This window comes from Carcharhinus amblyrhynchos, chromosome 26 (assembly GCF_965287045.1).
Source record: "Carcharhinus amblyrhynchos chromosome 26, sCarAmb.v2.hapA, whole genome shotgun sequence".
Taxonomy (NCBI): domain Eukaryota; kingdom Metazoa; phylum Chordata; class Chondrichthyes; order Carcharhiniformes; family Carcharhinidae; genus Carcharhinus; species Carcharhinus amblyrhynchos.
In genome coordinates this window covers 28,115,853-28,133,162 of record NC_137349.1, presented here as the reverse complement: position 1 = coordinate 28,133,162, position 17,310 = coordinate 28,115,853, and the positions used below count along the sequence as shown (strand labels likewise).

General features: G+C 39.5%; 1 protein-coding gene across 3 annotated transcripts in view; it reads left to right on the top strand.

Moving 5' to 3' along the window:
• med16 (mediator complex subunit 16) overlaps window positions 1–16,845 on the top strand; it is a 41,698-nt gene extending 24,853 nt beyond the window's left edge. For 2 of the 3 annotated variants that reach the window (XM_080212704.1, XM_080212705.1), the window contains exons 9-14: window positions 8,392–8,602; window positions 11,483–11,616; window positions 14,113–14,305; window positions 15,759–15,975; window positions 16,139–16,222; window positions 16,538–16,845. In XM_080212704.1, coding sequence (XP_080068830.1) covers window positions 8,392–8,602; window positions 11,483–11,616; window positions 14,113–14,305; window positions 15,759–15,975; window positions 16,139–16,222; window positions 16,538–16,664 — 966 coding nt within the window. In that variant the 3' untranslated portion in view covers window positions 16,665–16,845. Of the gene's footprint in view, window positions 1–8,391; window positions 8,603–11,482; window positions 11,617–14,112; window positions 14,306–15,758; window positions 15,976–16,138; window positions 16,223–16,537 lie in introns of those variants that run through there. The other variant, XM_080212706.1, reaches the window with a different exon arrangement.
• Window positions 16,846–17,310: the final 465 nt, after the last annotated feature.

Here is a 17,310-nt window from a genome sequence, read left to right as displayed (position 1 = left end):
TTCTGAATTCACTGAGAACAGTTTGAAGTCAAAACAGCTTCTCAGAACCCCAGGGAGAGACTCTGGCCAAGTCACTAACTGCAGAATCTTTGCTGCAGGGAGAGAAGACATTTCGTTCAGATAATTAGCAGAATTTCCAGAACAACAGGGAGAGGGGAAAAACGCATCCTTTTAGCTTGCTAAAACAAAACCGTAACTCAGAACTGGAAATAAAAGAACTTCTATCACCTGGCCTGTCGAGCATTTTTTTCATGATGTGCCCTCTTAACAATGCAGAGCTATAAAAATCCCAAAGTGAAAAAACACAACTCCCGTCCAAACCACTTGAGCAATAAAGGACATCTGGTAGCCCACCCAGCAACAATAATGATGTCAGCTGAGGCTGTGAGCTGCAGAATTTTTAAAAAAAAACCTTTCCTAAAGATAAACTAAGGTCACACCTCCATCCTTAAGAAAAAGAATGAGCCATCAATATTCAAAGATTGTTTCATTTTTCAAAGCCTTTCAATTTCATATTACTAGCACTCTACAATAAATATACATACACTTTACAAAATCAAAACAGACAAACATAACAATAATGTAATCCACTCCAGTCCATGTCCAATCAAACATTCCTCCTTTTTATTACATTCGTGACAAAATTCTCCCTTTCAGCCACATGTATAATTTTTAAATTAAATGACTGCAATAGTAGACTCCATTGAAACAGTCTGGCATTTTTAGTCTTAAATTTCTCAAAATGTTAATGGATTATGATCGATATACAGAATTGACTCAGGAATTATTGGCAACACAAATACTAAAATGTTGCAATGGCAGCACCAAATTTTTTTTTCAATCGTTGAATATTTCTTCTAGTGAGCATTAAATTTTTTGGAAATATACCCAATAGGCCACTCTATTCCTTTGTCATTGTCTTGTAAGAGCACAGCACATATGCCCACATCTCTCGCATCGATAGCCACTTAGGTTTTGTATAATATTCATTAACAAGCCTTTAGGCCTGTTGACACTCCGCCATCCACTGAAATTTGCTATGCTTCTTTAGCAAAACAGTCAGTGGAGTAACTGCAAAAATTCAGCACAAATTTACAGTAAAAACCACTCAGGTCCAAAAATCTCATTATTTCCCTTCTTGCCGACAGTTTTGGAAACTCCCCAATAACTTTTGTTTTCATATCCTTTGGGGGCATCTGCCCATGTCCAATTGTATGGCTCAGGAATGTGACTTGGTCTTTTCCAAACTCACTCTTAGCCAGGTTTACCATCAAACCTGCCTCCTGAAGCTGATCAAATAATTCCGTCAGGTGCTTCAAATGTTCTTTCCATGTCTAAATAATCACCAGATCGTCTATGTACACCACATAATAGGATAAATTCTTTTTCTTTTATAAATCTGAAGTGATCTTGTTGATTTAATCAATGAAATGTGGCTGGGATGTTTTCCATTCCAAATGGCATAACTTTAAACTTATATAAAGCATTTGGTGTTGCGAAAACTGAAACCTCCTTTGCCCTTTTGGCTAAAGGTACCTGCCGTAACTTTTGAATAAATCCAGTTTGAAGATTCCACCTTCTCAATGCAGCTCTCCAACCGTAGAACTGGATTTTGTAACTGTATTAACTTTCCTATTGTCCCCACACATTTGTTGGGTACCGTCCAGTTTTGGTACCATCACTATGGATGAGCTCCACTCACTGCGGCTCACTTCAATTATGTCATTCTTGAGCAAACTTTCGATTTCCTTTTGAACCTGTGCCAATTTTTGAGTGTTAAGTTTATAAGGATGTTGTTTATTTGGAACAGCATTTCCCACATCCTATGTCATTTATAATGATTCTAGCACTTTCCAACTTATTCCCAGATACTTGTCCATTTGATATTAATAACTCTTTCAGGTCAATTCAATTTTCCTCTAAGTTAACTCAACAATTTATCCCAATTTTTAATCATGTCCTCGTAATCCAGTTTAGTTTGAACAATGTCAAATTCAGAGTCGCCTGGATTTGATTCTTCACTGAGTTATAACAGCTAAAACATCCTCCTTTTGTTTTTCTTGCCAGTCAAAATATCTTTTAAGCATATTCACATGACACGCAGAGTTTCTCTTCTATCTCGCATTCTTATCAAATAATTCATCTCAATTTCCTTTCGATTTGATAAGGCCCACTTGCTTTCAATGGTTCACCCACCAATGGTAGTAATACTAAGACTTTATCATCACTAGCAAAACTATAAGTTTTTGATTTCTTATCTGCTTCCTATTTCATTACATGCTGTGCCACTTATAAGTGTCGTCTAGCTAATTCACTTGCTTTATTCAACCTTTCCCAAAAAATTGATACAGTCCAATAATGTAGTCTCAAAACACCAACTGATCAATTTCTCCTTTATCAATTTGAGTGGTTTCCTTACCTCCTGATCAAAAACCAATTCAAATGGACTGAATTTGCTTGACTCGTTAGGTGCATCCCTAATTGCACAAAGTACAAATGGGATTCCTTTATCCCAATCCTTTGGATAATCTTGACAATAAGTCAAGCTGATGCCTTCCACCTCACCAGCCTCAAAATTTAACAGATCATCCTCTCTTTTTCGTTACAAATGTTACATCCTTCCATCCCTCTGCTTTCAGTATTGTGGAGGGATCATGCCTCCCTCTGTGACACCCTGGTGCACTCCTCATGCCCCTAATGGGTGGCTAGGGTGGCATGGTAGCACAGTGGTTAGTACTGCTGCTTCACAGTGCCAGGGACCTGGGTTCGATTCCTGGCTTGGGTCACTGTGGAGTTTGCACATTCTTCTCGTGTCTGCATGGGTTTCCTCCAGGTTGCTCAGGTTTCTTCCCATTGTCCCATTGACAAGGGTCAAGGGAGGTGTAGGAAAAATACATTGTTAAGATGGTGGCACGGGCTCATTGGACCGAAGGGCCTGTTTCCCGTGCTTTGTTCCAAAGATGTGCAGGTTAGGTTGATTGGCCATGATAAAATTGCCCCTTAGTGTCCTGAGATGCGTAGATTAGCGGGTAAATGTGTAGGGATATGGGATAGGGCCTGGGCGGGGGGGGATTGTGGTTGGTGCAGACTCGGGCCTCTTTCTGCACTGTAGGGTTTCTATGATTTCTAACCACCTCTCTACGCAAGTGCAGAAAACGCAGTATTGCCTTTTTACCTCCTTACTGAAAATGAACTGCATGTACTTTGCAAATACCTCTGCTCAGCCTGCAAATGTAACCTAAACTTCTGGTCACTTGACATTTTAATTCTGCACCTTGCCTCCCACTCTGATGTTTCAACCTATGGGCTCAATTTTCTAGTAAAATGTAACATCAGCTTAGAACAGTATTTCATTTGTCAGATAGATATTCTACAGCTTTCTGGACTCAGCATGAGTTCAGTAATTTTGGATCATAACTTCTGTTGTCATGTTGTCTTTCTCCTTGCTGCTTTTGTATTTTTTTTTTACATAGGAACATGGTAATTAGGAGCAGAAGTAGGCAAATGCAGCCCTTCAAGTCTGCTCTGCCATTCAATTAGATCTCAAATCCACCTTCTCACCTATTCCCATATCATAAGCTCATAAGATAGAGGAGCAGAATTAGACCATTTTGTCCTTCAAGTGCGCTCCACCATTCGATCTGGCTGATATGCTCCTCTTAACCCTTCAACCGATTACCAATTAAAAATCAGTCTAACTCAAATTTACTCACTGTCCCAGCATCTACTGCACTTTGGGGTAATGAATTCCACAGATTCATAACCCTCTGGAAGAAGTAGTTTCTCCTCAACTCTGTTTTAAATTTGCTATTCACTTATCCTTTTTTTAATTAGAAATACATCCATCTCCTTCTTGAAACCATTCAACAATTCAGATTCCGCCACTCTATGCGGCAGCATGTTCCACAAATTCATCAGCCTCTGCGAGAAGTAATTCCTCCTCATCTCAGTTTTAAATCGACTGCCTCTCAACCGATAGCTGTGACCTCTTGTTCAAGATTCCCCCATAACAGGAAATGTTTGGTCTGTATTTACTTTATCATCCCTTTTAAAATTTTTATATGCCTCAATCAGATCCCCTTCTCGTCCTTCTAAACTAGTGACTATAAATCCAAACTGTTTAGTCTCTCCTCATGTGTCAGCCCTTTCATCCCTGGAATCAATCTGATGAACCTCTTCTGAACTGCCTCCAATGCCACCACATCCTTCCTCAAATAAGGAGACCAAAACTGGACGCAATACTGAAGCGTTGTCACTAACGCCCTATGCAATTGTAACAACACTTCCCTACTTTTATACTCCAGAACTTCTGCAATAAATGCCAACATCCTATTTGCCTTTTTTATTACATGCTGACTTTCTGCGATTCATGAACATAGATGCCCAGATCCCTCTGCCCAATTCATTTTGAATCTGCTTTCCATTTGGGTGGTAATTTGCCCCTTTTCTGCCAAAATGGATCACTTAACCACATTAAACTCTGTCTGCCAAGTTTTGGCCCCTATCTACATCCATTTGTAAAATCTTTAAATCCTCTTCACTGGCTGCTTTCCCACCTATTTGAGTATCACCCGCAAATTTTACTATGTTACGGTCTGTTCCTGCTTACGGCTCATTTATGTAGACTGTAAATGGTTGAGGTCCGAGGGCTGATCCCTGCGGCACCCTGCAAGTTACATTTGCCAGCCAGAGAAAGATTTGTTTATCCCGACCCTCTGCTTTCTGTCAGTCAGCCAATCCTCAATCCAATCTAGTACTCTACTCCCAATCCCTTGCGATCTTACCTTCTGGAGCAGTGTTTTATGCAGCACCTTGTCAAACATCTTCTGGAAGTTTAGATGTATCACATTCACAGGTTCCCCACTATTCATCTTGTTGGTTGTGTCCTCAAAGAACTCAAGCAAGTTTGTCAAGCATGATTTGCTCTTCACAAAACCATCTGACAATGGACTGAGCTTTGTCTTTCCAATTGCTCAGTCATCTCCTCAATGATTGATTCCAGCAATTTCGCCACCACAGAAGTCAAGCTAACCGGCCTATAGTTTCCCACTTTTTGCCCCCTCTCCCTTTTTGATTAGGAGGTTCACATTACCATATTTCCAATCCACCAGGACCTTACCAGAATCTAAGGAATTTTGAAATATCACAACCAATACATCCACTAGCTCTGCTGCCAGCTCCTTTAATACCCTAAGGTGCAGGCCATCAGGTCCTGGAAACTTACCTGCTTTTAATCCCATTAGTTTATTCAGTTTCTCCTCCTTAGTGATGGTTATTGCACTGAGTTCTTCTGCATTAACTACTGTTTTTGGAAAGTCTTCATTGTTTTCTACTGAGAAGAGAGGCAAAATATTGGTTTAGTGCCTCTGCCACCTGTGTTCCCCATTAATACCTCATCAGTATCATCCTCTAAAGGGTCAACGTTCACTATAGCCATTCTTTTCCTCTTCATATGCTTGTAGAAGTTTTTGGTATCTGTGTTTGTTTAATGCTAGTTTCCTTTCGTTGTTCTTCATAGCTCTTTTGATTCTGTTTTTAGTAGCCTTTTGCTGAACCCTAAAGTTCTCTTAATCCTCCAGCTTACCACGAGAGTTTGCAGTTTGGTATGCCCTAGTTTTTGCCTTTATGTCCTCTTTGACATCCTTGACTAGCCATGGACTTTTTTCCTCCTTTTACAATTCCTCTTCCCCTCAGAAATTTTATGTCTTGAACTTTTTGTCATTTAAAATTTTGCCCTCCACCATCTCACAAACCTTCCCTTTTGTTTTTTTTCTCCCACTCTATCCTTATCACTTGCTCAAAATCAATAGCATCTCTAACTCTTCCCATTCCTGATGAATTCTTGCCCTGAAATGTTAACTATTTCTTGCTCTACAGAGACGCTTCAGTGTGATTTGCATGGGCTGAGTGAGTGGGCATGTGCTTGGCAGATGCAGTATAATGTGGATAAATGTGAGGTTATCCACTTCGTTAGCAATAATAGGGAGGCAGATTATTACCTATTATTTGAATGGGTGTAAATTGAGAGAGGTGAATACTCAGCTAGTCCTGGTGTGCATCAGTTGCTGAAAGTAAGCACGCAGCTGTAGCAGACAGTAAAGAAGGCAAATGGTATGTTGGCTTTCATAACAGTAGGATTTTGAGTATAGGGATAAGGATGTTTTACTGCAGTTATACAAGGCATTGTTGAGGCCTCACCTGAGTATTATGTGCAGTTTTGGTGCTCTTATCTGAGGAAAAATGCTCTTGCTACAAGAGGGAATGTAGCAAAGGTTTACCAGACTGGTTCCTGCGAGGCAGATCTCTCACATGAGGAGGGGACTAAGTCAGTTAGGATTCTATTCACTGGAGTTTAGAAGAGAGGAGATCTCATAGAACTTATAAAATTCTAACAAGGTTAGACAAGGTAGATTCAGAATGTTCCCTATGGTGGGAGAGTCCAGTGATATGGGGGTCATCGTTTGAGGATAAGGGATAAGTAAATCTTTTAGGACTGATGTGAGGAGAAATTTCTTCACCCAGTGTGGTGAATCTGTGAAATTCACTATCTCACAATATTTGTGGTCAAAACATTGTGTGATTTCAAGAAGAAATTAGACATTAGCTCGTGAGGCTAAAGGGATCAAGAGATATGGGGGGAGAAAGCAGGATCAGGATATTGCATATGATGTTCAGCCATAATGAAAAATGGCAGAACAGGCTTGAATGGCCGACTCGTACTTCTACTTTCTATATTTTACAGTTTTAAACCCAAACTGATTTCTTGGTCATTTGTCTCATTGCTATTTGAGAGTTTTATTTATTCTTTCATGGGATATGAACATTACTGCCGAGGTCTAAATTTATTGCCCGCTCCTAATTGCTCTTGAACTGAGTGGCTTCCTAGGCCATTTCAGAGGGCAGTTAAGAGTCAATCACATTGCTGTGGGTCTGGAGTCACGTGTAGGCCAGAACGGGTAAGGCTGGCAGATTTCTTTCTTTAACAGACATCAATGAATCAGATGGGTTTTCACCACTATTAGCTTTCAGTTTCAGATTTTAGTAATGGAATTTAAAATCTACCACCTGCCATGGTGCGATTTGAACTTGAGTCCCCTTACCATCTAGATTTAGTGGTAATGTCACTGGACTATGTCTGACTAAGTTTTGCAGCTTATTCCTTATAAATTGATTGTTTCCTCCATTACAGCAATGACTATACTTCAAAAATACTTAATTGGCTATAAAGTATTTTGGGATTCAGTTGTGAAAGGCACTTTTGGGTTTTGCAGTTCATTAAAAAGTGGCTTCAATTTTTCGCATTGAGCTGAGGAATTAATATCTGAAATCCTTTTGATTTATTATTGTCATATGTATTAGTACATATTGAAAAGTATTGTTTCTTGCATGCTATACAGACAAAGTATACTTTACATGGAGAAGGAAAGGAGAGAGTGCAGAATGTAGTGTTACACTCATAGCTAGGGTAAAGAGAAAGATCAGCTTAGTGCGAGGTAGGTACATTCAAAAGTCTGATTGCCGCAGGAAAGAAGCTGTTCTTGAGTCAGTTGGTACGTGACTTCAATCTTTTTCCTGACAGGAAAAGGTGGAAGAGAGTCTGTCTGGGGTGTGTGAGATCTGTAATTGTGCTAGCTGTTTTTCCAAGGGTGGAGGCATTGTTGAGCTTTTGTAACTGTAGTGTCAGCATGGGGGATCTAGGACAGGTTGTTGGTGATCTGGGCACCTAAAATCTTGAAGCTCTAGACCATTTCTACTTCATCCCCATTGATTTACTCAGGGGTATGTTCTCTGTGATGCTTCCTGAAGTTGATGACTATCTCCTTTGTTTTGTTGACATTGAGGGAGAGATTCTTGTCGTTGCAGCCAATTCACCAAATTCTCTGTCCCATTTCTGTACTTCATCTTCTCATTGTTTGAGATCTGAGTCACTACAGTGGTGTCATCAGTAAACTTGAAAATTGAGTTGGAGGGGAATTTGGCCACACAGTTGTAGGTGCATAAGGAATATAGGGGGCTGAGGACACAGCCATGTGGTTCACCAGTGTTGTGGATGATTGTGGAGGAGATGTTGTTGCCTATCCTTACTGATTGCAGTCTTTAGGTTAGGACGTTCAGGATCCAGTCACAGAAGGAGGAGCCAACCTCCAGGCCATTTATATGCTCAATACCTTTCTGCACATCATTTGATGAGAGTGAGAATGTAGTTGCACCCTAGTAGCGATCATATTTTTTGCGTGATTTTCTATAGCATTCTGTCTATATGCCCTTGTCACCCAGTTTTCCTTAAATGATTTTTGAGAGAGCAGTTAGTTTTGCTCAATTTATTAATGTGTTTCTTCCCTTGGTGACTTTCTGTGCATATATTTAAATTGCTTTATTTGCATTGATAAGGTTCTGTCTACTCGAATTGTTGCCATGAAAGCATCTTTGTGTAAGCTGTCAACAAATACATTGGCAAGAGCCTGTGATTTCCATGCAAAACTGCTGTTGATTGCAATTGGTTCCACACTTAAATCACTCCTTCGACCACACCTACTCAACACACCAGATAAGAGCCCAGGAGAGCGACTAACCGAGATCTGCTGTAAAAACACCGACAATGGTATGTGACTGACTTGCGTATGTGGTGTAAGTAATGCAAACATAACAAATAACTGGTATTAAAGCTTCTGATTCTTCAATTTAAGCACTACTGCAAATGGTTTCAAGTTTGAACTATAGACTGCAAATGTTTTTAAACGCAAGAATAGTTGTCAAATTCTGACCTTTATTGTTCCAGCTATTTTTAAAGTGCAAATGCCACCTTTAATTTCTCAAATCCAGGTAAGGGCAGAGCTGGGGTCATTGCTTAAATCTGTTTATGCTTCATTACTGGTGAATGTCTTAATGCTAATTTCTCCTTCATAAGGTAGTGCTGAATAGTTTGTGGACAAATTAAAAAAGTATCACTGTAACCCAGCATATTGCTGCAGGGTAGTATTGTAGGCTTAGTCATCTTCACCAGCTTCATCAGTGGACTTTGCTCCATCATATGGGCAGAAGTGGGATGTTCAATATCATCTGCAATCCATATACAGAAGCAGCTCATGTAACAAGACCTAAGCATTGTTCAGGCTTGGGGTGATATGTGGCAAGTGACATTCACCTCGCCCATCTTCGAGAGGATCTACACCTGTCTATGACATTCATTGTTACTACCATTGCTGAATCCCCAGTCTCAACATCCTGGGGTGAGGTGAGGGTGAGGGGTGATCACCGTTAACCAGAAATTGAACTGGATCAACCATGTAAATGCTGTGGCTACAACCATAGATCAGAGGCTGGGAATTCTGAGTAGCTTGCCTCCTGCCTTCTTCCTAAAGCTTTACATTATCTACAAGGCATGTCAGGACTGATGGAATACTCTGCACTTGCCTGAATGAATGCAGCTTCAACAACACTTGAGAAGCTCTGCATTCAAGACAAAACAGACTGCTTGATTGACACCCCATCTACCAATCTAAACATTCATTCCTTTCACCAACATATAGTGGCAGCAATGTGTGCAAGATAGACTGCAGCAACTCCAAGATTCCTTTAACAGCACCTTCCAGTCTTTAACCTTTATGATCCAAAAGGACAGATGCATGGGAATACTACCAGTTGTAGTTTCATTCCAAGCCACAGAACATGTTAACTTGCTGTTTCCTCTTCGTTGCTGAATCAAAATCCTGGAGTCTCCTTCCTAACAGCACTACTGGTGTTCCTACACCAAATGGATTCTAGTGGTTCAAGAAGGTGGGCCATCTTGAGAGCAGTCAGGGATGGGCACCAAATGCTGGCCTTGACAGTGAAGTCAACATCCAATGAAAGATTTTTTTTTTAAATGCTAAGAAGTTACTAAGTGATATGAAGAGATTGCAGAAGCTGTAATTGTTGGTACAAAAAATAAAGGGCAAGTGACTCCAACCAAATCAGTGTGTATGAATAAAGTTTCACTATTCTGTACTCTGCCTTGTTACATATTGAATCCTTTCAACTCATGAAAGGTTTTATTTTGTTGCTAAAAGTCAGTTGATCTTGTGGTGTACTTCTCTTGCCAATTTTGAAAGTGGAGAAGAGAATTATCAATAATGGCCTGCATTTTTGTGAAGCACCAATATGTCCTAGAAATATAACATTTATTTAGGTATTCCTAGAAAACACAAGGGCAGAGGAAGTGGAGTCACATGACAAGTAACCAAATAGCTAGAAAACTGCCCACAAAAACAGAATAGGTAATGAAAATGTTGGACAGAATATCAATGGATATTATTCATAAGGACTTCCAGAAGTCATTTGATAAAATCCACCATAAGAGACAGTTAGCTGGAGCTGAAACTGGTGGGATTAGAGACAAGTATAGACCTTATTAGAAAATAGGCCATGGCAGGGAACTGAATATAGGGATAAATGGGCAGGTAATTGGCAAAAGCCAACTTAGATTAGAAAGCCACATATCCAAAATTGCCGATGACACAAAGATAGGCAGCATTATAAGCAATATAGATGGAAGTATATTGATAAATTAATTGAGTAAAACTGTAGCAAATGAACTTTGATGCAGGCACATGTGAAGTCAATCCACTTGGAACCTTAAAAGGATACAACAGAAATGGAGAAAATTTAGAAACAGTGGCGATCCAGAGAGACTGTAGGGGATGTCGGGCAGTCCAAGTCTGCAGATCATTAAAATATCATGAAGAATTACATAAAATAATCAAAGGCTAGTGAAATGCTAGAGGCCCGAATACAAAGACTTGGAAGTCACACTTCAACTATAAAGAGCCTTGATTATATCACACATGGATTCCTCCGAGCAGTTCTGGACACCTTAGTCACATTGAGGGGGAGTAGAATTTGGCTGTATTGGATGATATCTGACTTCAAAGGTTAAATTAGGAGAGATTATGCAAACTAGGGTTGTATTCCCTAGAATTTAGAAGTTAAAGAACAAAGCAGCACTTGACTGGTAGCCCATCGACCACCTAATTCAGCATGGTCAAGTCAGAAATCAGTAGATTTCTGGAGACTAAGGACATGATGCGATAGCACAGGAAACTGGCATTGCGATGACGATAAGCCATGATCTAACTGAATGGCGGAGCAAGTTCAACAGGCCGAATTGCTTATTTATGCTCCAATGTTCAAGCCGTCACTCCCCACAACTAGTGCACAGTGACTGCAGTGTGCATCATCTATTGTACTCACTATGGCAACTCACCAAGGTCTCACTGACAGCATCCTCCAAACCTGTGTCCTCTACCTAGAAGAACAAATTCAAAAGGCATATAGGAATAATAACAACTGCAAATTTCCTCCAAGTTATTGAGTGGTATTAGAGATGGCCAATAAATGCTGGCCCTGTTTGACATCTACATTCTATACATAAACACAATACATTTAACTGATCACTTGCTGAGTAGAATCATTATTAAGAGTCTTAACTGATGCTTTCTTTCAGATATTGACAAAGTTATGATAAATCTGAAAACTGAAGAGTTTGTCCTGGATGCTTGGGTGTTACAGTCACTTCAGCAGCTCATACAATGGGTTGGAGACTTCGTGCTATACCTTCTGGCTAGCTTGCCAAATCAGGTGAGTATAGAGCTGTGCATCTCAATTTTTTCCAAGAGAAATCTTATCCAAATTTTTTAGAAATCTTTATGTCCAAAACATTAAACTTTAAAAAAAAACTGATCAGTCTACAAATACTTCTTGAATATTTGGAATTGTATAACATAGTTCCACTGACAAATTACTGCAGTCTGCTTCAGCTTTACTGTTTCCTTGGAGGTTTAGGAAGAAATTTATAAGTTTTTCTTTTTTCCCTCATTCTAAGAGTTTCTATGATTTGGGGAGAGCAGGTTACATAGACTTGGATGAAATGTACATCACAAACCATGCAGCCAGTTGATTGATCCATGTTGGTTTTATGCTAAACACAAGCCTCCTAACCTTATGTGTAACCGTTGATTCCTTTCTCCCTCCTGTTTATCTTGCTTCCCCTTAAATTTATCTACCCCATTTGCCTCAATTCTTGAAGGTGAATGAAGTTGACCAGGTTTGAGTGGAATGAATTTGATGGACCAAATAGACTTTTCACATCGTTCTCATTTTCAAATGTGTATTGTTCTTTTGGCAATCAGTCACTAATGAGAATGAATAGCCACTTCAGAAACTCCATGTTACTGATCATGGGTTCTGTGGATCCTTGCGTGGCTCATGAGCCCGATCCTAGAGCTGCATCTTCAACTGCACACTTTGCAGGTATTTCCAGGATGTGGATTCATTCCTTGGCCTCTAGATCACTGGTATTCCTTTCTCAGGCTCCTTTTCCAGGCTTCCTCTTTCTATCAGGTGTTATGAAAGAATTGTGTTCCTTAAATCAGCAGGTTCTACCAAGTAGGTCTCTTTTAAACAAAGGCGTCCCAAGTGTCGATGTCTCTCTTGCATTTCTCGTGGTAAGCCTTCAGGGTGTCTTTGAAACACTTTTTTTGTCCTTCTGTTGTTCAGGAACCTTCCTTGAATTGGGGAAAGAAGATTTGCTTTGGCAGTCAGGATTATGACATCCGAAGCACATGGCCAGCTCAGTGGAGTTGGTTTCAGATAATCATGGCTTAAATACTGGTGCTTTTGGCTCCTTCAAGGATGCTGGTGATAGTACATCTGTCCTCCCAGCTGATACAGAGAATATGTCTCAGACAGATTTGATCAAAAAAAGACACTGTTGATAATACCACTCCAGAGCCTTGAGGTGGCATCTGTACGTAGTCCAGGTTTCTCAGCCACATAGAAGGGTTGGGAGGATGTCTGCCTTGTAGACAAGAATCTTGTTATCGGCACGAATGTCATACTCATCGAAAGCTCTTGTCCTTGGATATCTAAAGGTGCTGTTCACAGATTGGATATCATCCTTATATCCTGATGTCATCCTTAGATGAAGGTGGCTTCCCAGTAGAGGACATGTTCCATGTTTGGGAGGGTTTCTCTGTGATCTTGGTGGAGGGAGAGACCAGATCTTGCCCTTTGGTAAAGGACTTGAATCTTGAGGCTGAGATTGATTCTTCAGTATGCTTCTGTGAACATGTCAAGCATGGCTTTGAGGTCCTTTCCTGAGGGACTGGAAATGACATGTCATTGACATACATGAGCAATGTCAGTGTTTTATTCTTGGATTTCAACCAGTAAGGTTGAAAAGTTTTCCATCCATCCAGTAGATGCCCACTGGGAAGCTTGTTCTTGACAAGATGATGGCAATGAAGTTGGAGAAAAGGGTAGGGGCAATGAAGATGGAGAAAAGGGTAGGGGCAATGACACAACGCTGCTTGACTCCAGTCTTGACCTCAAAGGTTTCTGTCTTATTTCTGTCAATGAGAACTGTTGCTGACATCTTGACATGGAGAAATTGGAGGATGTTGATGAATTTCTTTGGACAGCCAGTTTTTGACACAGTCTTCCATAGCTTTCCCTATTGACTGAGTCAAAACCTTGGTGAGATCAATAGAGGTCATGTAGAGTAGTGTTGCTCCTGGCAGTTGTTGAGCAGTGAAAATCATGTCCACTATTCCATGGTTTGGTCGGAAGACACACTGGCTTTCTGGAGGAATTACTTTAGGGACTGGGCAAATGTATATTTTGTTCAAATATACAAAAAATTATACGCTAATTGAGTATTTTTTCACTTTTTGATCATCAATTTTAGCAATCACTTGGAGGCTTTTGAACTGTTCCAGTGACTTCAGTTATAGAGGACATGTGCAACCTCTGCAAAACCCTGTTACAATTGAGAATTAAGATTTCCCAGATGATAACCTGAGACCTAGTTGCTCTGGAGCAGGTTTTGAAATCACATTTCCAGTAGAGACAGTGTGAATCTGGGGTGAAGTTTGTTGTTTCCCTATACAATGTCATCAGACCAGTCTAGCAAGGGGAAGAAAAGAATATGCAAAATCACCAATGCAACACTTTATAAAAATAGCAACAAAATAGCTGACAGAAATATATTTTGAATGACCAGTCCTCCCTCCATACCATGTCTTTTAATACCAATGTGTGGGTTAGGATATTATTGATCTGAATCTGTATTTTCAGGGTTCTCCAGTTCGCCCAGGATTTAGTTTCCTCAGAGATGGTACCTCACTTGGCATGCTCAGAGAGCTTATGGTGGTGATCCGAATATGGGGTCTCCTTAAACCTGGCTGTCTGCCAATATACACTGCTACATCAGACACCCAGGATAGCATGTCCCTGCTCTTCCGACTGCTCACCAAACTCTGGCTCTGCTGTAAGTTCAAATCCTTTGCCTGGCATACTCATCCATGTTTATTCAATCTGTTTCAGACTGGGTGAGAAGCAAGTTGTGTGTATTTATTTGTATAAGATTCTGCTGGGGTAGAGGTGATCATCTCTAAATATTAGATAAAGTTCACCCTCCATTATCTTAAATAAAATTTAGTATTAGACTAAAGCAAGGGAATCCAATTGAGGAAATCTTTCTGCAATTTGTTATAGTTTCATAGGTTATTTAAATAAAGACTGGCTTAATACATCCTGTTGCATATGTTCTGCAATGCTATAATTCCAGTGTATGTTTTGCAGATTTGCTACAAGCATTACTCAGTTAACAGCATACTTAGCCAAATAATAAGCCTGAATATTTATTTTAATTAGGATAGGAATGCTCACATGCACCATGCCTGGTGGAAAACCACAAACTTAATTGTGATATATTGTGTTTCCTCAAGTGGATATTAATTAGCAGTCCTGTCTATTGAAATAATTGAGATTGTAACTTAATGCTGAAATGAGATCTGTTCATTTAGTAATAAAGGAATGTTTCATGTCAAGGTCTTACAGTGGCTTTAACTTTTTTGAATGTTTTGTGAAATATACCCTGCAGCTTCAAATTCACTGTGCTGTCTCACTCAAACTTCAGAACAGTAAATTTTGAGTGATTTGGTAACGTACTTTGGCTTTATTGATTTGTATGTCCTTAATTTGACATCAGACTAATGTGAAGGCAGGCTGTAAGGGTGCAATTTGAGCTGGATCAGTACCTCCTAAGCATCAATCCACAGCATGAGACAACAGGAAAACATTGGTGTGGACCAAAGGAAAGTTGACAGGAGATGAAGAATGGTCTTCTGAAGTTGAAATGAAGTCCAATTGGGTACAATCAAAACATCTAGCCATGATGTACTTAAATTTGAAATATTCCTAAAACCACGAGCAGGTTAACTATTTTCGAACATTGTGAAAGTTTCAGCTTCCCAGTTGGGTACGTGCACGTACACTCATTGTTACACTAATCAAAAGGAAAATTCTCTTGCCTGGTAGCTTATGCTGCCTTACAGCCAGTCAGCTACAGTTTTGAATCCCAGCATTGTATGTCACTCAGACTATTTATAGATTCTTGGAGAGGCTTCTCAGTGGGACCACATAACTGGTTAATGCTCAGCTTTAAACAAAGGAAGAGCGTGACTGTAGTGACTAAAACTGAAGTCTGCTGTGCAACAAACCAGCAGGAGTGGTTTGCTTGGCTGATTATTAAAATAACTCTTATTTTTCTCAAGTTTTTCTTTTTTTTTGATTATGCCTCTGGCACCAAGTTTACAGTGCAGCTGATACTAAACACTTCAAATGTATAAATAAACCTCCATTTGTGGCTGAAGGAATTCATACAAAGTTTTTAGCCTTTTGCAAAGTTTAACATTTTTCATATAACACTTTTTTTCCAGGTAGAGATGAAAACCACATGACTGAACCTGATGACAATCTGATTGATGAATGTTGTCTGCTTCCCAGCCAGCTGCTTGTTCCTAGCATGGACTGGCTACCGGTGAATGATGGCATTATTGGCAAGTTACAGAGCAAACAGCTATTAAAACTGCAATTTGGAAAGCCAGTCAGTATACCAAGTCACTTTGCAACCTCTCAGCTTGATATTTTTGCAAGGTAGTTGTCCTGGTTTGCTTGTTAAGGCACTCTGGTTCTTATCATTTATTTTAGTGCCCTTTGCAAGGGAACTATATTCATGATACATGTTTATAAGCTCTAATAAGTGCCATAAGTATTTTGGGTGACTATATTTATACTTACAACTTCACATTATGTGCAGATCACCAGGTTATCAGAAAATGGACAACTTAAGGAGACTTAACTTAGGAGTATGCCCAACAGAAGAAACAAAATCCTGTACCAGGTAAGCAACAAATAAATGATAAAATAAAAAAAAGTAAGAGTTCAATTTGAATATCCATTCAATTGCAAGGTACCTGTGCAACTGAGCATCCTTTCATACGTGCATCACCACTTGATGCATTTTTATTGGTACAGGATGACTGTTTCCATTGTCCTTTTGTGACATGTCATTCTTGACATTGTAATAAAGTAGAATTACTACATGTTGTGTAGCCCATAAGATCACTCCACATTGTTCTAACCATGAATGTTTATCCTGGATTTTAGTGTCTCAGGATTAGATTGTGATAACTGAAACATATTTTCTTTTAAACAGATGTGGGTGCAACACTATGCTGAAATCGCCAAACAAATCAACTGCAGTTAAACAATGGGAGCAGCGGTGGATTAAGAACTGTCTGTGTGGGGGGTTATGGCGCAAAGTACCCATTAGTTTATCCTAAATAATCTTTGTTACAGGGACAAATAAAGAAATATTCATTTTTAAGATACCAATTGGAAAATTATCAACGGTCATGGATTCAAAAGATCTACTTTGTATATTGCTTGTAATTCTCTTGGTTTTGAACATTTTCTAAGAATTTTAATGGAATTTCTATTATAATAAATTGATTTTTTTTTAAATTCAAGGCTTGGACCTTTGGCTATTTCCCCTTCCCCATAACATTAACAACCTTACTGGATTACCTGTTTATGGGTGTCAGTTGGCTTCTGGTAGCATACCCAAGTCTCAATGTTGATAAATGTCCTACATAATAACTGTGTGACAGGTTATTTTTCTGTAGTAACATTGTAATGAAGTCAGGTACCTCATTTGTACTTTCTTTATTGGGCGGTGGTTTAAGGGGACTCTTGTGATTGCTTTGTTTTTAGGAGCAGGAGTCCTAGAATCCTGGAAAGTGTGTTTCCTTTCTAACCTGGAGACCATTTTTAAAGGAAAATGGATTCCAGCTAGGTAAATGTGGAAACAGTTGAGATTTTAAAGCTTTGCTCCATTTTTGTTTGTAAAACTTTGAAAGGTTCAGGTCTCAAAGGAATTAAAATTGTCATGCATCTTCATGAATGCAGTTTACATAATTGTTCTTAATT